At 38.1% G+C, this 22,571-nt stretch overlaps 1 protein-coding gene across 1 annotated transcript in view; it reads right to left on the bottom strand.

Moving 5' to 3' along the window:
* The window catches only part of Prkd1 (protein kinase D1), a 303,252-nt gene that overhangs the window by 123,425 nt on the left and 157,256 nt on the right, over window positions 1-22,571 (bottom strand). Inside the window, 1 exon segment of the mRNA XM_005076271.4 lies at window positions 17,287-17,425. Within this exon segment, the coding sequence (XP_005076328.1) occupies window positions 17,287-17,425 (139 nt within the window).

The following is a 22,571-nucleotide window of genomic DNA, read 5'->3' as shown; positions in this document are numbered from 1 at the left end:
ATAAGTGCCATTTCAACAATCAGTATATAAATTTAATATATCCAGCAGCAGTTGTTTAGAAATACTAATCTATAGACATTGTAAGACACTCAACAGGAGGATGAGAAAGAGCAAAGAGTATTTCACAACACTTTCACAAAACAACCTTACAATACTAATTCTAACACAGTCCCTATCTCCACAGAGTATCATAAACTTTAAGATCATCATATGATTACAAGCGAGTGTATTTTAATAAGGGCAGCACCTCATAGATAAGTCTGCCTGACTCAAACTTATTTTGGATAAGAAGTCTTGGAAGAGGATATACATGCTTATTCACAAAACACATACAGAAGTTTTCTGGGGAATACTCAAAACAGGATGAGTTATTGTTCAAAAAGTACATGACAAAAACACCAAGAAGGTACCAAAAGGTATTATAAATAAGACGATATAACAGGTTGGCATGGTAACAGGTCAGAGGTAATAAAAAAAGTTCCAGATGCTCACACATTAGAGTAGGTGGAAAACAGGAGAAAGAGAAGCATAGCTAGAGAAACAAGTAGAAACCAAGTCAACAACCATCTCTCAGTTCATGAAAGAAGATTTCCCCTCTCACTATTCAATAACAACTATTGCTTAAACAGGAAACACAGTTGATCTAAAAAACATGTAAATTTATATAGTGATCAAACTTAGAAGTTACCTGAATGTTTCATTTTGATAGACTTTGGTTTCAAGAAGGTAACCAAACATCCTCATAATTAGAATATTTATTTTTTAAAGAATCATTAAGTTTGTAAATAGAAAGTTAAGTCCACTTAACATGTAGTAGAGTCATAATAAATTTGGAAGATGTGGTTTTATGCAACATTAACATTTATAGGAGCATTCAGGTACTCTGTCCCTTCAATTTTCATTCTGATACTTCAAATTGTCATTAAGCAAATTCTCTTTAAGGTAAATTCAGATCTAGAGAAAACCTACAGATTAGCATCTGCTTCAGAAGCACATTAATTACAGAGTAAAGCTGGTGGGTATGTAAGATTATTTAGTAATGTGCATGTACTTCAATATCACTAATACTAAAGAAGTAAGAAAAATCCATAACCCATTTCCCCCAGATAAAAGGAAAGCATAAAGTGAAATCCATAGGAAAACTAAAGTTATAAAGACAGTAACTTATCCCATTTACCAACTTAATCATTTATAAATTCATGAAATTTAAAAAGAAATTTCATCATATAAAGATGTAAGAGACGATTAGGACAAAACCTGACTACAAAAAGAAGGATTTGGAAAGGGAGCATACAGAGATTTTCCATTCTGATAATATTTCTGTCATTCTTTTGTAGAATTGGTGGTGTATTAGGGTTCCACAGAAATAAAACCAACAAGATAGATATATACAGATGACAGACAAGCAGGGTTACAGATGGACAACTGGAGAAGGTGGATAAACTAGGAACAATAGACTTGAATATGGATACACATTTACCATAATGATTAATGCAAATGATTATGAAGAACTTGCAGGTCTAAGAACTTCACTCAGCAAGCTCTAGGCCAAGTAAGCCAATAGCACCGTAAGTTCAAGGCCAATTCCAAAGGGTGAAGGCTTAAGGCCAGTGTATATAACAGAAGTTGAATAATCAAATTCTTCCTTGTCCAGTCTTCTCATTTTAGTCAGGCTTCAATGGATATAATGATATTCATCCATATCAGGGAGGGCCACCTGCTTTACTCAATATGGCAATAGACTCATGCTCAGTTCAATGTGTAACCAAGTATCTGGGCACCTGTGGCCCAGAAAAGAAAGCTCATAAAATTAAGCAGCCTCACAGTTTCTTATACCAACACTAGCTAAAGTTTGGGATTGCTTCTTATATGTTTAGCAAAAGAATAAAATAGCACGAATGGATTTGGGGTGCCCATTCCCCATGGAGGGATACTCTCAGCCTAGATACACGGAGGAGGGCCTAGGCCTACACCAAATGATGTGACAGACTTTGTTGATTCCCTATGGAAGCTCTTATCCTCCCTGGGGAGTAGATGGGAAATGGGAAGATGGGAGGGAAAGGGAACTGGGATTGACATGTAAAATAAGATTGCTTCTAATTTAAATAAAAAAGATAAAATAGCTGTGCTAAAATGTATTACTAAAGCAGTAAGACTTGTGTAACCCATGGTAGTAAAATCAATACCAAAGAGAGAAAATGTATCCTTCATGTGATGTGACGGTTACTGCAGCTCTAGGATACTTTCCCCAAAAAGCACAACTTTGGTTAAATCATGAGAAAAAAACCAATCACATAAAGCAGACTAAGACACATCCTCAAAGATACCTTGCGTATTGTACTCAAGGCAGTTAAGTTCACTGAAAACCAAATAAAACAAAACAAAGATAACAAGGAGCAGTACAACAAAAAGTCCAAAGTAAGACATGAAAAGCAAGAGAAGCTGTCATAGACCAGAGGAAACAAAAGAGACAGGACAGCTAATTGCATTTTGTCATGCTACCTATGTTCTTGATACAGAGGTGTGCAATGATGGAAAGTAACTTGGTGGATTCAAAGCCTATACCAACGATTTCTTCATTTTAACTGATGTACATGACAATAATGAAGAATGAAGAATGATTTGACAGTAATGAATATACCATTAGAGGAGAATGAATCTCAGCACCATTAACTGTGTGCACAGTTTTTGCTACTTTTCTATATGCTTAAAACTACTCTGAAATAAAATAGCTCGCTCAAAAATACACTGGGTTTTGACTATAACACACCCTTGCTATGGTTTTATCTACTAAGGGCAGCTCAGTTTCTAAGTCAGAAAGATTCACTGTGCAGATTCCTTCCTCTGCATGTTAAGTACTCTAGGATACTAAAAATAGACTTCAGTCCTTAGAGATGCCAAACCAAGACCTCTGCTCAGCACTAAATGTTTTAAAAGTATAGAACCAGCAAGATTAGAGATTTCCACATGAGATAATCCCGAGATTGCTGTTGACCTTGAAGGACAAAATTAATCAACTAGCCTCAATATGTAAAACACAACCTACTTGTAATAAGGAGAAAGACTGTCAATCAAGGCTTGGAATTGAATAAACATATTTCATTAAAGTTTGACCATAATTGCAGTAATATCATGTTGCATTGTCTAATATTTTCTTAAAAAGCTAAGAATGTAGGATAATGCCAGTTAATATTTCTAAAAAAGGGTTATTTTAATTTTTAAACTGAAGATCACATGCCCTTATGTTACACTGCAATACTAAGGAACTAAGAGAGTAATGATCGCACAACTATGAAACTAGATCCAATCCACACAATGTAATGAAAGAAGTATAATTCCACAGTGGCCAAGAGCCCTACTCCCTTCCTTGATGTTCAGAAGCTACTGTATGTACAGCAAAAGAACTAGGTTCATAATATCTAACCTGGGAATTCCTCAAATGTACCCAGTTCTTAAAGGCAGTAGATTTTTTTTTCAAATTGAGATCCAATTATGAAGTCCATTGATCATGAATGAGTATTTTTAGGATGACCATCATGTCATGATACATCTGTTAAAAGTAGAAGACCAACCGTGGCATGGGATGTGAATTAATCAGTTTTCCTATGGATAATTTTTAAGGACCTTAGTAAACTTTCATCATGACAGTGTTATCCATTCTGATGAATAAGTATGATAAACATATATTATTAAATTCATTTTGTCAGTTTGTGAATGCTTACTTGTATTTTTAATGTTCTGGATCAATGAAGAGTAAGCCAGTCTTCTTAGGTAAATTATCAAAAATAAATGCAACTTGTAGGTGAGAAACTCACACTAGGAATAACCTCATAGGGGGTCAATATTAACACATACCCATCTGAATAGTGATAACTAAAGAATAGAGGAAAACCACTTCAAACTATCAAGCTCTACTCTGAACAAGAATGTGAAGTCACTGAAAATCAAAGATGTCTTTGCACAGAGTGATGCATCCAAATCTTCACCGCTGCCAGACTTCTGTCACCTAGACAACAGGGTTGTGTATGACTCGGTTAAATAAGGGCTGTTTTTTGCTCTAGTTAGATTATTTGCCTTTCAATATGACAAAATTATCATGTTAAGCCAATCTATTCTCTACTTTTGCTGTTTTCAAGAAGCCTATTATTGCCATTTAGAGATTTATTTGTATGTTATGTGTATTAAGTGTTTGCCTGCCTGTCTATCTATGTACCACATATATGCAGACCCTGTGGAAACCAGAAGAGGGCGTTGGGTCCACTGAATTTGAGTTAGAGATGATTGTAATTAATTACCATGTGGGGGCTGAGCTGAAATCAGGTTCGCTGATAAAAGGGTGAGTATTCTTAACTACGGAGACTTCTACCTCTTCTTACTTGGTGGCATCTTTGGATGGTCCTTTTATTTTATGTATTTCATATACATATCCCACCTCTCCCCCTGTCCTTATGCTACAGGTACCTGGCATATATACTATGCCTTCTAGCTTAGTGTTTTTATGATATCCTGAAGTGTGTGAATGAGTGGGTCTCTGTTTCTTGCGCCTTCCCTTGAGCTCTTTTCCTTCTGCTGGTTTGTATTGTCTTACTCTGGCATGTTAGTTTTTGTTGAATCTTATTTTATTTAATTATTATCTACTAAATCCTGTTTATAATCTAAGGAGGGATAGAAAGGAGGGAGAGTGGGGAGAAACTGGGAATAATAGGGGAAGGGAAACTATAATCAGTAGGGAAAAATCTGTTTTCTTTTTTTTAACAAAGAAATCTATTTTCAATAAAAAGAAAAATAATGAACAATCGTTTTGTCTAATGAAGAAATCTTAAAGTTCTACATTATAGATGTTCTCAGGATTAACATGCATTAATGATCAAAACTTTCTGAGCAAAATAAAAACCAAACATGACAAAAAATGGTTAGAGGAAAAGTTACATTTTTCTAAAAACTAAAAGGCAGAAATTGTTTCACAACAGGGAAAATAAAATCAGAGCTGGTTCAAATCCTTATTTTTGTATTAAAATGCATGCAGTAAAGGAGATAATTTTTGTATTTGTACATTTTAAAGCCTGAAGTCAGCACTTGTGAAATGTCTGTGGCTGTGAATTATTTTACAGAGTGGAGGCACACATACATTCTGGTGCAACATTACTCCTTTCAAATACATCTTTGTATTTGATTCCCACACTGGCATAATGAATAGTGTCACTGCTGGTTAAGACTTAAAACAGCTGCATTTCTAATTTTGGAAGATTATGATAGATTTTTATATGGGCTGCATGTTAAAAGCAAGCAAATGGCATGCCAACCACCGGGAGAGTGCTGGGCAGACAGTGGCATGGATGAGACACTGTGCACCAATCATGGAGCATCAAATACAGGGTATTTGGCAGCTTTTCAAGTGATAAACAATCTTTTAACTCAAGCAAAAATAATTGACTCCCATGAAGCTTCCAGATAGCTCTGTAGTAGCATTTCCAATGGGTCTCTGATGACATGGGCGGCTGCAAAAGTATGTACAATTTGGTCTTTCTTTTCCTCCTCTAGATTCTTCTGTCAAGGGTGTGTGTGTGTGTGTGTGTGTGTGTGTGTGTGTGTGTGTGTGTGTGTGGTCTGTCTGGATGTCTGTCTTTCTAATGTATGTCCATGGGCCTGGCATAGAAAGAGACATTGAGACAAACAGAGAAATGAATATGGAAATAAAGTATATGCTATAATCTTTCCTATATAAAGGAATTATCACTACACTGAAAGAATTCAAAGAGCACTCCAATATGTCTTCACAGTATTAGAAACAATCCATCTAGATAACACCATGAAACAATATTGATTAATGCTAATCAAGACAAACAATAAAAATCAATGTCCATCTATACTTTTCAAAAATTGCACTCAGAATTCTAGTATATAAATTTCCCCAATTCACATTTATTTTCATGTCTGTTGAGGTTTGTTTCCTGAAATAAGCATTTGTGATTTTAAAAAAAGATTCTTCAAAATCATATTTATGAAAATTCTAGGATATACAGATTTAATTAAAATTTATATTTTCTAATATGCGATATTGACACTTAAATAATAAGGCACTTAAAAATTACACTTTTGGGCATAATATATTCTCTGTGCACCACAATGAAATAAAAAGAAATTAAGGAAATTTGGAAAAATTTAATATTGTATCAAATTCACAGAATTAGTCTACTGTGGTGACTTGTAACTATAAAAGTCTTCTACAAAGTCAAAATTGAGAACTCTTAAGATACCATTTCTCATTTTCTTTTAACAAAGTCCTGTGGGCCATTAGGCCTAAACATGTCATATTATAAGGAAATTAGAGGGTAATTTAGCAGCCGAATTTCCTTCAAGAGACTTTGGAAATAACTGTGCAATGCTGTACTGTTATCTGTCTCACTCTTCAGTATGTCATATCAAGGATATTGCAGGCACAGTAAGGTGTGTGTGTCTGGGGGTATGATTAGGCTGTGATTTGGGGGTTAAGTTGTATTCCTTCAGCTACTCTGTTGGTGAAAATGGCAGCTCTTAGTTATGTGTTTTCGGAAACATTAATGAGTACCTAGTATAACATAGAAATTTAGTTTCTGTTTCATTTCATTTTAATTAAATACACATAGCTAGATACAATTAGTAGTTGCCAAAATTAACTGCCTATGAGAGGGGTGATCATGTCTCTCAATCAATTGTCACATCAGAATGTCATATTTTTTTTCTAAAAGAGAATCCAAAAATATTTTCATCCTCTAGTTTAAACTAAACACAATATAAAAGTAATCTTTTACTATGCTTTAACTTGGAATATAAAAGATATTTATTGTCTTTTACCAAGGTAAGCCAGGGGATATCTATTTAGAGAAATACATAGTTGTAAAAAACAGTTTTAATGCCATCAGCAAATTTTGTGTATCCTTCACATGTAAAGATTTCATTTTTAACATGAAATATGGATTTTATTTTAAACAGAAAGTCCCCAAAATCCACTTGAAAGTGCTCAATTAGATAAACTAATAAGACTCTTGGTGGATGATGGACATAGCTCAATGGCATAGCATGTTAAACATACAGAAGGCTTTTTGCCTGCAGTTTAAAAAATAACTCATAAAAAAGCAAAAAGAACAGCTGCTATATGTTCTAGAAATATTGTATGGATGTAAAGTTCTCTTAGTTCCTGTTGTTTACCAAGGACCTAACATGGTTAATTTAAATACACACGACTAACAACATAGGAATTGTCAGTGTGAGAAGTAAATCCTAAGAATTTCTGGCTACTAGAACACAAGAAAAAGTCCATTGTGTGTGGTTCTCATGGCCCTTGTGCGCTTCCTGTTTAGCTGTATGGCAGTGGAAATACTGTCCGCAATTAGTGGATGAAAAGGAAAGGGAAGCCACCATGATCCCTGGCTTATATCTCTTGCCAGATGGTGAAGACACAGGCCTGAGGCAAATTCTTTGCAACAGGGGAGCTTGACGTGTTCTCTGAAAACCATGGCATGTACACTGACAGAGATCTATGGAGATCTGGACTCCAGTGATGGTGCATATGACTCAACTTTTCCTGTAGGTCTTGCCAGCTGACCCTCAGGCAGAGAGACTGCCCTGTTAGATGAAGACACAGAGTGTGCAGAGCATGGGGGTATTGAGAGCAGCATGGAAGGTGAGCCAGAACTTCAGGGCATCGTGCCTCATTCCTTCTTGACTTGAAACAGGCATCTGAGGCCAGCTCCGGGGCCACCCTGAATAGCTCAACATGGACACAGGAACCCATGAGCAAGAGTTAACAAGCAAATGAAGCTTGGTAAATACAGCACTGGGGGGGGGGGACCAAAAATGATGACTAAAGCAAATCAGGCCACCTCGTTACTTGGTGGCGCTGGTCATATCCACAAGTTACAAGAATCAGACTGAAAACGAGGCCACATTTTGACGTGTGAGATAGAGTGAAATGAACTGCAATAGTTTGAAATTAGAGCTGCCTTTCTCTGAATAAACAGTTTCTAAAATATAATCAACTCAGCAACATGGAAAAGGCACAGGGCCAGTGAGCTGACACAGCAGGTATGACTCCTGAAACTGACATCGTCAAAGAGGAAATCAACTCCTGCAAGTTGTTCCTTGACCTCCATACAAATGCCCTGGCACACCATATGTCCCCTTAAATGAATCTATGAATGCAATTTCTTAAAAGAAGGCATCAAAGTCCAGAGGAAAAGGCTAGTTTGATGGCAGTAATAGTAATAATATTACTAGTAGATTATGCTAAGGGGATCTGATATCAGACACAGAGATGCAATTCTGACAGGCTGTAATTTTTGAATGTAATATTTAGAATACTAATTCAATCATTCATTTATTGATTTGTTCATCTTATTAATTTAAGCATTTACTCCACAAACACATATTGGATATTTATATTAGTCTCAATCTCAGTCACACTGGAGATACTGTTGGTAGTGTGTTATAGATGATGGATAAAGTCTTAGAGAAATGAAATAACTTGTAGCTGTGTGTGTGTGTGTGTGTGTGTGTGTTTGTGTGAGTTGGGACTAAAATTAAAGCTTTGGGATGATACCAATGACATGGCATTCAAGCTATATACAGTATGCTATAACATAAGTATGATGTCTACATATCAAATGCTGTCTTTATACCATCATTGCAATCATCACTATCACAATGCAAACATGTATTAAAATTTTCCTATAAAATAAAGCCTTAGGGCTGATATCCAAAATTTACAAAGAACTCAAGAAACAAGTCTCCAGAACACGAAAGGATCCAGTTTAAAAATGGGATACAGAACTAAATAGAGAATTTTCAATAGAGGGGTCCAAAATGGCCAAGAGACACTTGAGAAAGTGCTCAACATCCTTAGCCATTAGGGAAATGCAAATCAAAACAACTCTGAGATACCATCTCACTCTCATCAGAATGGCTAAAATCAAAAACGCTAATGACAATTTATGCTGGAGAGGATGTGGAGAAAGGGGTACACTCCTCCACTGCTGGTGGGACTGCCAACTTGTGCAGCCAGTTTGGAGATCGGTATGGAGATTCCTCAGGAAAATGAAAATCAGTCTACCACAAGATCCAGCAATTCCATTCTTAGGCATATATCCAAAACATGTACCTTCATACAATAAGGATATCTGCTCAACTATGTTCATAGCAGCATTATTTGTAATAGCCGGAACCTGGAAAGAACCAGATGCCCCTCAACTGAAGAGTAGATAGAGAAAATGTGGTACATTTACATAATGGAGTACTACTCAGCAGAAAAAAATAGAATCTTGAAATTTACAGGCAAATGGATGGCACTGTAAGAAACCATCCTGAGTGAGGTAACCCAGTCACAAAAATACAAGCATGGTATGTACTCACTCATATATGGATTTTAGACAGAGCAGGGCATTGCCAGCCCATAATCCCATCGCTAGAGAGTCTGGCGTGCAGGGAGGACCCTAAGAGACATATGCATGGTAACCCAGAGAAGGGTTATGGGATGAGATCTCATAATTGGATTGGGAGGGAAGAAGGAAAGGGTAGAAAGAGATGGGAGAAAGAGAGGGAGAAAAGAGGAGGGGAGAGGAGGACATGGGCGAGCAGGAAGGTTGAACCAGGGTAAGAATAGAGGAGAAAAGGATGGGAGATACCACAAAAGAGGGAGCCAGTAAAAGTTGGAGGAGAGATCTGGCACTAGGGAGATCTTCACAGATCTACAAGAATGACACCAACTGGCATTAAGGCTACCTTAAATGCCCTCCCATGATAATGAGAAAGATGACTACCTTATATGCCATCCTAGAACTCTCATCCAGTGGCTGATGGAGGCAGAAGCAGACACCCACAGCTGTGAACCGAATTGAACTCCTGGAACCCAGTTGCAAAGAAGAGTGATGACCAAAGGAATCAAGATCAGGCTGGCAAAACCCACAGAGGCAGCTGACCTAAACAAGGGCGAACACATGGACCCCAGACTGATGACTGAGGGGCCAGCATGGGACTGATCCAGCCATCCCCCTCACCGAACCTGGGTACCAGAGAAGAGGCCTTGGAAATCTGTGGGACCTGAGAGAGTGAAGCAGTATTTATTCTTGGCATACAGAGGGACTCTGGGAACCCATTCCACATGGAAGGATGCTCTCTCAGCCTGGCACATGGGGAAGAACATGGCCCCTTCCGGGGATGATATGACAGACTGTGAAAATCCCTCATGGAAGCCATTGCCCTCCCTGGAGAGCAGAGGGGGGATGGAGTGGAGGTGAAGGGTTGGGAGGATTCAGGGGTGGGGAAGGAGGGGAGGGAGAGGAACTGAGTGTGACATATGTAAAAAGTTAAATAAAACAAGTATGAAGAAAAAAATAAAGCCTTCAAAGAACTATTCCCTGTGGGGCTTGTCCTCTTCCCTATCTGTCTTGGAACAAAGCACCCTGTGCCTCAGGATGTTGAAACAACTCAAGGAGAAGAATAGAGACATCGTACTGTTGTACCACAATAGCCTTGGAGAATCCCCTCCATGAGGCTACAACCAAGGAGACTGTCAAAATAAGGAAAAGATGTATCAACCCACCACGTGGAAACTGAGGTCACACATGAGGCAAAGTAGGAGTCTGGGGGTAAGGGAAACATTACAACCTAGTGATTGCCCTTGCCAGTCTATTTGCCATTAAAGGGTTTAGGGTGATACCTAAAGAAAGCAAGCCAGTGTACTGAAATCTTGAAGATGGAAAGATAACTAAACTAATACTGTTATAAAGAAGAGAGAAGAGACAAGATGATCTATAGTTATGAGAACTACAGATAACAGACAGTGCAGTCTGCAGGTTTGCTTTTTCTGGTTTCCCCTGGCAGTATTTAACCAAGCTCTGAAAATATAATTTAGAGGAACCATTCGTATGCACTAAAGTATATCATGCTTTGATTAGTGGGATAAAATCAGAAACTGTCCTTCTGTGTCCTGAGCATCAGATCCATCGTTAAGCTTCTTCAGGGCTTATATTCATGTCACTCTTACCCAGGAGCCTAAAATGCACCTGGTTCTCTCCTCATTCCATTTCTTCATGTAGGCACTGTACCAGCTTCTTACATGATATGAAAGATAAACACTGCATGACAACACCATGTTCATGTAAATTTATTACAGGATACTATAATAATTTGTTGTTATTAATTATCATTGCTAATGTCATACAGTGACTAATTTATACATTGGACTTTGTCATAGGTATATAACTATTAGAAAAGAACATTGTTTATACAGGAGTTGTTACTACCTATGGATTGAGGTATCTTCTGGGGGGTAAGGAAATTTGTCCTTAAAATCATACAACACGTAATCCCATATTTGTAGATGCTTGCACATAATTGTAACAGAAATTGGACAAAAATTAGCATTCAGATTGGGATACTTCTGTGTCAGATGCAGTTACAAAGAAATACACACTGAGTACTAAAATCCAGAGCTATTACAACTCTAACTACTCACATAGTGCTAGTACTGGGAAGATATCACCCATAACTGATATGGACTTCTGAAAACTAAGCACAGCTTTCTCTGGATAGCACACAATATGAACTGTAATCCCTCTCTCAAGAGCTTTGTTTCATGCCATGGATATTTCAGAGAAAGACTCAGCCATGCTAAGCAATAGGCTACTCTATAACATGTATATGGCATGATGCCATGGGAAACAATCTTTTACACTTCCTAAAAAGAAATAAGGATATTTCCACAATGTAACCATGTAAGATTCTTGGGATTATGTTTTAGGCACCATTAAGAAAAAATAGGGTCACTAAGTCATGATTTTAGTTTTAGTCTGGGCTGTGTATTTGGAGGAGACCCTGTCTGAGCAATTACAATGCTACCCTATTAAATATTTTATATTTCTCTGATCATTTTAGAACTCTGTATGTAACTCTGGCTGTCTGAAACATGTGGCAATCCTCCTGCCTCAGCTACCTGCATGATGCAACATATCTGTACAAGGAAGAGCGTTCAGCATTGCCTTAATCTGACTGTAGTCTGAATAGCTGTACTGAACACTAATTTGTTTTCTGAGAGAAGAGGCTAGAGGTTCTATATCAAAGATAATGTGAATGGATCCTGAAATCTCATTGCTGTCCTCTGTAGTTGACAAACTATCATTGTTATCTAACTAAAGAAGGAATTTTACATACAAGTTGTCAAGAATTTCAGCATGATGCCAAGTCCAGCTTTTCACTTGTGTTCTGAGGGATCTGATCTCAGATCTCATGCTTATGCAGCAACCATTTTATTAAATGAACCATGTCCTCAGTTCCTTAAGTCTCCATTTTTTATGTCAGGACTCTTGCCCTATATAGAAGGAGAGGAAGATGCCTTCAGCATAGACTAGAAACCTATTTTCAAATAAATCATTCCATGGATATGCTCTGGATAAGTATAGGACAGCAGAGGCAAGAATCTGTAGGTACTCAAGGAAGGCTAAGAACAGCCTGTGATAAACTCAGCTTTATATACGAATTTGGAAACTATGGCTTCACATGTGTACAAAAGTTTTGATGAATCTTTTTTTTGTTTCGTTTTTGAAGTTTTAATTTCTTTCTTTTTCTTTTTTTAATTTAAATTAGATACACGCCTTCTTCAAATGTCCATCACAGCTCCTTTTCCCTCCCCTTCTTTCCCACCCCTCACGAGCTCCCCACCCCATGGCCCCTCTGCTCCCCAGGGAGGGTAAGAACCTCCATGGGGGCATCCCAAAGTCTGTCATAACATCCCGGGCAGGGCCTCGGCCCTCCCCCATGTGTCCAGGCTGAAAGAGCATCCCTCCACATGGAATGGGCTCCCAAAGTCCATTCATATGCCAGGGATAAACACTTATCTACTACCAAAGACCCCATAGTTTGCCAAATCCTCCTCACTGATATTCATTTTCAGGGGATCTGGATGTGTATCATGCTGGCCTCCCAGCCATCAGTCTGGGGTCCATGAGCTCCCCTTTGTTCAGGTCAGCTGTTTCTGTGGGTTTCACCAGCCGTTCTTGACCCCACCCCTTGGCTCATGACTCCTCCCTCTCTGCAACTGAGTTCCAGGAGTTCAGTTCAGTGTTTGGCTGTGGGTGTTGGCCTCCGCTTCCATCAGCCACTGGATGAAGGCTCTAGGATGGCATTTATAATAGTTATCAATTTTATTATAGGGGAAGGGCATTTAAGGTAGCCTCTCCACTGTTGTTTAGATTGCCAGTTGGTGTTTTCCTTATAGATAGATCTCTGGAAATCTCCCTAGTGCCAGTTCTTTCCTCAAACCTGCAATGGCTCCCTCTATTATGGTGTGCCTCATCCTGCTCTCCTCTATTCTTCTGCCAACTCAACCTTTTTGCTCCCCCATTTCCATGCTTCACCTACCATTCCTCAGAGTTATCAGATTTGGCTTCCTGAGAATGTCTGCCTAGAGGCTGCAAAGAGCAAACAAATTACAGCTAACATTTATTGTGGTTTTTACAGTACAGATGTTCTTGAGTGTTTTACATGTTTGCTTTATTTTTGTAGCAACTTAAAAAAATTGTTCAGTGTAGTTCAGCAACTAAACTGAACAATGCAAAGGGACACCAAATGGAATGGGAAAGGGAATGTTGACACGCTGAGGGGACTCCAGCTCCCCTGAGAGTCCTTCTTCACTTTTCTGTCCCTCACATCAATGACTTCCAAGTGGTTTTCACAACACTTTAATTTTATGCCTAACACAAGCTCTTCTCTGCCTCCATCCCGGCTACTGTGTCATCGACTGAGATGAAGCCTCGGAGGACCTTCTGTCACGACAGGGCATTATTTTTTTAAGTGTTGCCCTATTCCTAAATCTTTAGGTAAACACCTGAGTGTCAGCAGTGTAATGCGCTGTGTGATATCTTGTTGAAGGAAACATGGCAAGTTCTTTGGAACTGTATTATGACAGCGGCCAAGAGTCAACATGCCCTAGAGGTAGGTATTTATGTTGTATCAGTGAAAGAAAGCAACTTCCTTTGGGTAGAGCATTGCTTTTTTAATGACGTTTTTGAACATGGAGCACAAATAAAAACATACGGAAGGAAGCAGCTTCCCATAAAAGTGAAAATAGAAGACAATCAATTACAGAGGTATAAAACGTACAAGGAAATGTTGTTCTTGGCTATTCTTGATGTAGGTGTCTATACAACACAGACACATGTACATGTGTTATTATTACATATGAAGAGTTAAACGTACAGAGTTGAGTATTTGAAATATGGTGCTGTACCCCATCTGCTTTGCTCTGGCTAGATAATCATTCTTCCATAAGACATCCATCATGAAGAGCATTGTAGAGCATGGCCATTATTTCACAATTATATACCACACACTTGAACCAGGGCATGAATTTGACTTTACCAAGAGAAATGTGCACGTTTAGTGTTTCCAGAGAACGATTGCCAGAGTTGGTTGTGTGTTCTAGGGCACTGTGATGCAGCTACTCATCTTTTTCTTCCTACCCAATGCATCCACTTCTGAGCAATATTTTCCTAACCACAGGGTCAAAATCTGCTAGTCGTAGAAGTCATGTGTTTCAAACAAAGAGGGAAGAGAAATCCAACCAATTAGCCAGTGGCAGCCTGGTTCACTATGAACTCTCGAAGGAGCTTGGAGATGATGAAAGGTCTTAGAAATTACAGAAGAAAGAGAAATCACTGAGGTGACAAGAGGGAAAAATAAATGACCTTTCTCAAAATTACATTTTCCCCCAGATTGTCTCTCATTTTTTTGCTCTTTTTAATCTCAGAAAACATTTCTGATGGTGACACATTAAATATAACAAAAAATTAAAATTGTGCTCATACCAAAGGAAAAATGAAACTTAATTGTGGGAAGAAAAAAGGCAGACAATTTTTGTAAACAAAATTTAATGCTAAAACTAAAGACTGCAAAAGGAAAATGCCCATACTTTATTAATGCTGTGCAACTAACCAGTAAAAAAGCAGCTGGGGTGCTGGTGAAGGTGAACCTTAAGAATTCCTCCATAAAATGCCATGCATTATAGATGAAGCATGGCATACCATTTATATCCATCCTGGATCAAACACAGAGTATGTGAGCCAAGCTCCTTTGTCCCTATGACATGTAGTGCCCTAGGAAATCTCACTTCTCTTCTTTAAATTATGTAATCCTGCTCAGAGAGCTAGTCACTAGAGGGCAAGGAAGACAATGCTGTCTGTGAAGTTAACAGGTAAGTGGACGGTATCTAAACAAAATTCAATGTTTACATCTATCATATCGACATATCCATGTATCTTTTACCTATCTATGGCATGTATGCATATATGAATACAATACATACACACACATATATATTATATGTATTATATATGTATGAGTGTATGTGTATGTAATCGAAATGGAGACAAAGGGAAGTTAAATTTAGAAACCCAATATTTAAAGTCCTCACACACCTACTGCAGGAGGAAGCCTCTATGATGATGTCTAAATTAGGCACCAATATATGACTATAGCAGAGAATCATTAGGGGACATTTTATTGTCACTTTTATTATAAATCCAGTAGTATTTGGTTTTACCTCAGGGTCTCTGGGATATCTAGTGTCTGGTTCTTGGTCATTCACTCAGAGTCAGGCATGGGTTTTATCTCAGGGAGTGGGCCTTAAATCAAATCAGACATTGGTTGGCAATTCCCAAGATAAGCTCTAGCATATTTTGTAGGCAGGACAGATTGTAGACCACAAGTTTTGTGACTGGTTTAATGTTTATGTTTCTCTTTTGGTAGCAAACAGAGAACCTTCCCATGGCAAAGACACTAGAATATGGAGATAATGGTTCTAAGGAATAAATACAGAGACCCACAGCCAGACATTACACACTGAGAGAGACCTTGAAACACACAGCTCAAAAATACAATGTCTCCATCAAATCCTGCCTCTAAGAGCTTAGGAATCTCTGTTGATGAGGAGGCAGAAGGAGTGTGGGAACCAGAGGGGATGGAGGACACCAAGAGAAAAAGACCCTCCAAATCGACTGAGCAAAGCTCATATGAACTCACAGATTAAAGCAACAAGCATCTGGACTTATTACTTTTATTTAACAATGGCCCAGGTTCATAAACAACAGAAAATGATTTCTTTTGTTAACTAAAAGTTTACTTTGTCGTAACAAGGCTGTCCTATGCAAGCAGGTCGTCACGTAACCATGACGTAGGGGATCTGCAGGAACAAAGTGAGTGGAAGCAAACAAGGCAAATAAAACTAAGTAAACAGACACAGGGCATGGAGTTCAGGACACCCACAGACAAATGCACATCAGCTGAAGAACGCCAGGAACTTGAGTCCAGAAAATCGGACGCTAATGGATTCCCTATAATCAAAGAGACAGCAGGCAACGAAAGTCAGAGAGCAGAGAGAAGCCATATAATCCCCGTTTCTCGCTAGTGACTCCATTTTTAAAAATTAACAGAAAAAATCCAGCTACAGCTGTTCAAGGATGCTATATTTTTTAGGTTAAATTTGCCCACCTTTTTTTTTCTCTGTTGGTAGGCACAGTACTAATGGCAATAAGTTTTTAATTCAAAAATTTTAAAAATTGAATTTTAAGACCCAAATCAAATGTATGGTAGATAGAAACACAGCAATCCTCAGGGAATGAGCTAATTAATATCTTGGAAATGGTGAGACCTCGTCTACCTCCAGGGCTTTTGGCCTTAGCAATCCATAGCAAACCAAACATTCTTTCCACTATTCTTTATTGGCTTCTAGGTATTTGGTGGGCTTATGGGCACCTCACTACCATTGTAGAGATAATTGTTTCTGCTGCTGTCCAAGTCATTCTCGTTACTAAACAGAATGCAGCAATACGGGTGTGATCATTAGTGAGGGGATGGGTCGGGTGTGGGTATAGATGTGTCTTACAGGCTGAGAGAAACCACACAGTAGGATTATATAAGAGAGTCTTTACTAGGAGTGAAAAAGGGCAAATTCTCTCCCAATTTTCTTTTCTGAAAGTCTTTTTTATGTAGCCAGATCTGACTTGGAACTCACTCTGTCTCAAGTTGGCCTTTAACTCACGATCCTCTGTCTCAGCCTGATAGTGCTGGTATCACAGATATATACCTCCAAGCCAGGATTTTTCAAAATAAGTTTAAAAGTTCATGTACCCAGAGCTAAAAAATATCTCATGTTGGAAACCAGTACATTGTATATGTTTTAGGTTGTTTAATAACCTATGCCCAAGAATTCCTCAAAAACAAATAAATAATTTATAGACATGGAAAACATGATCCTACCTGACAGGACCACTTCAATAAGATCTCCTTCTTGGATATCACTTGCCATTTTCACCAGCTGAAGGATGTTTTCGGAGGTAGGATCATGACGGAAAAGCAGGATCTTATCATATAGTCCATAGAAACCACATTCAGGGAACTGTAAATGCAATACCACAATAGTTTAGATGTCAAAATCTTCCTAAATATTTTGTCTTAGTGTAAAAATAAAATAAATGTCAGGGCAAAAATATAAGCTAATTAGAAAAAGTATGCATATCCAGAACATTCAATTAAAAGAAAATGAATGTCAGACTTGGTATTCAAAGACTCCTTTACTAGGAGAGAAGCTATGTATCAGAAGGCCAGTAATGAATGACCAAGAAGTTTTCTAATTAACAAACAAACAGAAAACAAGATTCAAACAGGTTTCTATAGTAACATGATTAAGAAACATACTAGGCATACAATGTGGTGTGAGGATAAGAATGAATGCTCTCACCTAAACTGGGATTCAGGGAATCAGCAGTTATTAAAAGTCTGTTACATATAACTTGACAATATTGCAAAACACAAAACAAACAAATGAACAAAAAAATACTAAAATAAGTCAGCCTGTTTTGACATATGCCAGAATAGACATGACTCAAAGGAGGTAAACACGCTATGGGCATTGAAGGGGGATCTACATCCTCTCACCCAAGACAGAACCAGGCTAGACAGCACTCCTCACCTTTGGCTCTCTTCACAACATTCCTGGATTGTATATCCAAGGACATATGAGAGCTATCCAAAAAGGGTTTTCTGACTCAGTGTGACAGATTTTCACTGAAACAAATGAGCTACAAGTGAAACTTTGGGATATGAAGACTTCCGTTGACACATTGCTTTGTGGAGGGATTACTGATCAGTGTTATCTTTCGAATGTCAAACACTACAATCTGGTGGAGACAGTCACAAGCCAGAAAAGGAGAAGACTCCATTTCTGATACTGGAATTGGTGATGAATCTCGCACCCATGTCAGTGTGTGTGACAGAACAGCAGAGGCATGTGCCTCAAATCCAATCACTCAGAAACCAGAAGAAGGAAAATTGGAAAGTTGTGGGGTCTCAGCTAGCCTCTGTCACATACTGAGTCCCAGACAGGCCTGGGCTGCATCGGGAGACCATACCTCAAAACTCAAAAGTTTTAAAAAGTGGTCTGTCTTCTACGCAACAAATGTCCAGAATCTAATATTCTGAAGAAAAGTACACTGTATTATGAATCCATCTATTTCTTATTCATAAAATTAGGGGCTTCATTCATGTGAGTCTTTTTGTATAAATTAAAAATAAATATATTCAGAACATTCTGGGCTTTTCGGAGTCTATGTTGATGACAAGGCTTAAAACTACTTCTGCATGTCTCTTAGACTTTCCTAAAATAAACACAGCAGCTGAAATGATGTCACCACTTCCACTGCGCTAATTAAAAGGGAAAACGTGGTTCACTTTTTAAAAATGGCTTCAGTAATATCATCATAGCACTAGAGAACAAAGAGAAAACAGAAATACCACTTTCCTCAGTCTTAAAAACAATAGAAGAGTCAAAATGCTTCTCAAGAAAAATATCCATTTCCTCGAAGAACAAAATGTACTACTACATAAAATGCACATAAGCACATAGATATAAGTTTTTTAACCTTTTTTATTACTTTAATTTTAAATAGCTTGCTTCACATGTCAATCCCAGTTCCCTCTCCCTCCCCTCTTCCAGTACCACCCCCACCATCACCCCAGGCCTACCACCCTATCCCCACTTCCTTCCACATAGGGAATATCCAGAGTCATTTCTCTTAGGACAGGGTCCAGGCACTCGCCTAAGAGTCCAGGCTGAGAGAGCATCCCTCTTTGTGTTATGGACACACAAAGTCCGTTTGTATGCCAGGGATAAACACTGATCTACTGCCCAGGGCCCCATAGGTTGCCCAGGCCTCCTAGATCTAACAGTTTTAACAAACATCAATAACAATGCAAACGAAATCATAATCAAGCCATGAAACATGGTCACTGAGCCCTTTCTCTGCCATCTACTTGTCATATAATCTAACCATGGGTACAGAGTCCCTCTCTAAACCCACAGACAAGCTCATGTGGCACAATTTCACATAAAGGAAACAACACAGTATTCTCTAGGTACTGGGATTCATTTGTACACACTGCATAGATATTGCTTATTTGTATTTCCTTAAATGAATCTAGCATAATTGTCCATTCACCCACAAAGGGACATCTGTTTTTTCTCCTAATTTGTGGCTGTTACAAATAAAAAGTTTACAAACATCTATGTTCAAGTGTTGTAGTGGACATATGCTCTCAATTCATGTGGGTAAACACCTAGAAGTAGTATTGCTGGTTCTCATGATGAGTATGTATGTGTGTATGTCCATTTTCATGCCAGTGTCACACTACTTATAACTACCATAGCTCTATGCAAAGCCTAGAAATAAGGAATAATAACTCCTCCTTCAAGTTCTTTCCTTGCAAGGTAATTTGGAAATTATATATTATATTAAGTAATATTACTCACAGTACACATGAATTTAAATATTACTTCATCAATTTTTATACATACACAAAAATTGTCTTATGGTTTTTCAGTGATTCTGCACAGACTTATTTGGGGAGATATACATTATTCCATATAGGGCCTTTCTATTAGGAGCAAAATATGACTCTATTTATTAAGCACATTTTAATTTATCTGAACAATATTTTGTAGTTTTCAGTATTTATATCTATGTCTATATATTAAATACATATATTAATCATATTTAATAAGTTTATTTCTACATATTTAATATTTTATGCAACTAAAATTCAATTTTTTAGAGTATAAGTACATGTAACATGTGTAATATATAAAAATATATATATTCACAGGCTATATGTATGATATAGCAGATGATATATGCTTGATCAATAGATGATAGTTAGATAGACTTATAGAATGATTCAGACCGATAAATAAATAGATATAGTGGGAAACAAACAAGGAAGACAAATAATACCCAAATGAAGCCAAAACCTAGAATGCTCGGCCACTCTAATACCTCCCCATGCCTAGTGAAAGAGATCAACCTTTTTATTGACAACCTAGTCTCACCCTCTTAGAAACTTACAAACTTTTGTATCTCTATTGTGGCCTTTTTGGGGAAGTCAAAGTAACCGGGGACATGAAACACAAATCTTCAATTCTAATAAAAGGGACAGGCACATGCACATGCACATGCACGCACACACACACATACAAAAAACAAGTCATGAATCTGGGAAAGGGATGGGAAGAGAAGACAGAAATAAGCAAGAGTAAGGGTAGAGAGTAATCAGAATGCATTATGGAAATGTATAAAATTATTATGCTGTACAAGAAAAAACAAGTTTAAAAATGAGGGCAAAAAGCTAATCACATAAATTAAACACTAAAAGTAAGACGAATGTTCTAGTTAGGCTTCTATTGCTGTGATAAATATGGTGAGCAAAAGCAACTTGGGGATCACTATTTTTTTCTCTCTCTCCTTTTTTCTCTCTCATTTTTTTTTGGCTTACATGTTAGAATCCATAATCAGACTGCTTCAGGCAGGAATCGAAGCAGAGGTCATGGATGAATGTTATTCACTGACTTGGTGCCCATGGCTTTCTTGTCTGGGTTACGTATAAAACCAAAGACCATCCTCCCATTGAACTGGGACCTTGCATATGAATCATTAATCAAGAAAACACCCTTTGGACGCAACTCCAGGCAACCTTTTGGAGAAATTTTCTCAATTGAGGTACCTCTTCCCAAATAATTTTAGATCTTTTCAAGTTGAACATAAAAATAGCCAGCACAATTGACCCCTTGATAAATTGACACATTAACACAGTCACTATTCAATTATAAGCTTTCCTTTATATGGTATGTTAATATAAAGATTACAATGCAAAAATATAACTTCAAAATAGACTTCCTAGAGGTGATCTTACCCTCTGGGAGGAGCAGATGAGAGGTGTGTGTGGGGGGGTACGGGGAGCAGAGGAGGGAGGGGGAACTGGATTTGGAATGCAAAAAATAAATTAATAAATTTAAAAACTGCAAAAAAGTCACAGTCTTTAAAATTTCAAACTAACAATTCAGTGTATTTAAAATACCCAAACTTTCTTAATTGTGTGCTCCTATAAAGTCAAAGTAATTTGCATATTTTATGTTCTGAAATGGAAGAACCTGGACACAGGCACAACCAAATCGAAATAACACCAAAAATTCTAACGGTATCCAACTCAGTGTCCAATATCTGGGACTCACAACCTTTGGTACCCCAAAAACCTTTTGGGTCACCCTTCTCTAGACCTGCCATTCACAGAACACACAGTTTGTCTCAGTCTCAGGCCAGCTCCACTAAAGAGATGCTGCTGCTCTAGTCTCCCAGAATCTCCAATAGGCTGGCATCTCCAAGACAACAGAGACTGTACCTTTACCAATGGCCTCTTCTAGTTGCTTTCCAAGAAGCGCAGACCTTCCCAACAGCACTAAGCCTAGTTATTCTTCATGTCCCATTCAGCTCTTCTATTCTTAACCACAGCTGATTTGTCTATCTCAGCTAACCAATATCAAACATTCCATTAAAGCAAAGGTTTCACCTCAGCGGTACTGCTTTTTTATTCATCAGAACTGACTCTATAGCCCTAGCAGATCCTTAAAATCACAGGAACAGCGGAACAACCTGGATATTGTTTTTGCTTCCCCAAACATCTGAAGCTGGGCCTCCACTGTCTGCATCTCTCTCAGTAGGCCTCTCTTCCAAGCACTCACAACAGCTCATTAAGCCTTGAGCACTCAATGGATTTTCCAGCTAAAGGTTCCAAACTCATTCCACCACTCTCTATTCCAAAACAACATAGTCAGGGCTGTCATAACATCCCATGAACCTGGTACCAATTTCTTTCCTAATTACATTTCTATTTCTGTGATAAACATCATGACCAAAAGCAACCTAGGAAGGAAAGTGTGTATTTGGCTGACAGGTTACAGTCCATTATTAGCAGAAACCAAGGCAGGAACTTGGAGGCAGGCACAGAAGCAGAAGTTAGGGAGAAATGCCTCTTATTAGCTTGCTAGCTGCCCATGGTTTGCAAGGCATGCTAATACAATCCAATATGCCCTGGGGATGGCAACAACCTCAGTGAGCTGGACCCTCCCACATCTACCACTAATCCAGGAAATACCAGAGTGAACTGCCTAAAGGCAATATGATGAAGGCAGTTTCTCAAGTGAAGTTCTGCTTCTT

This window comes from Mesocricetus auratus, unplaced genomic scaffold, assembly GCF_017639785.1.
Source record: "Mesocricetus auratus isolate SY011 unplaced genomic scaffold, BCM_Maur_2.0 Super-Scaffold_15014, whole genome shotgun sequence".
Classification (NCBI taxonomy): domain Eukaryota; kingdom Metazoa; phylum Chordata; class Mammalia; order Rodentia; family Cricetidae; genus Mesocricetus; species Mesocricetus auratus.
This window is presented reverse-complemented; position numbering and strand designations above follow the sequence as displayed.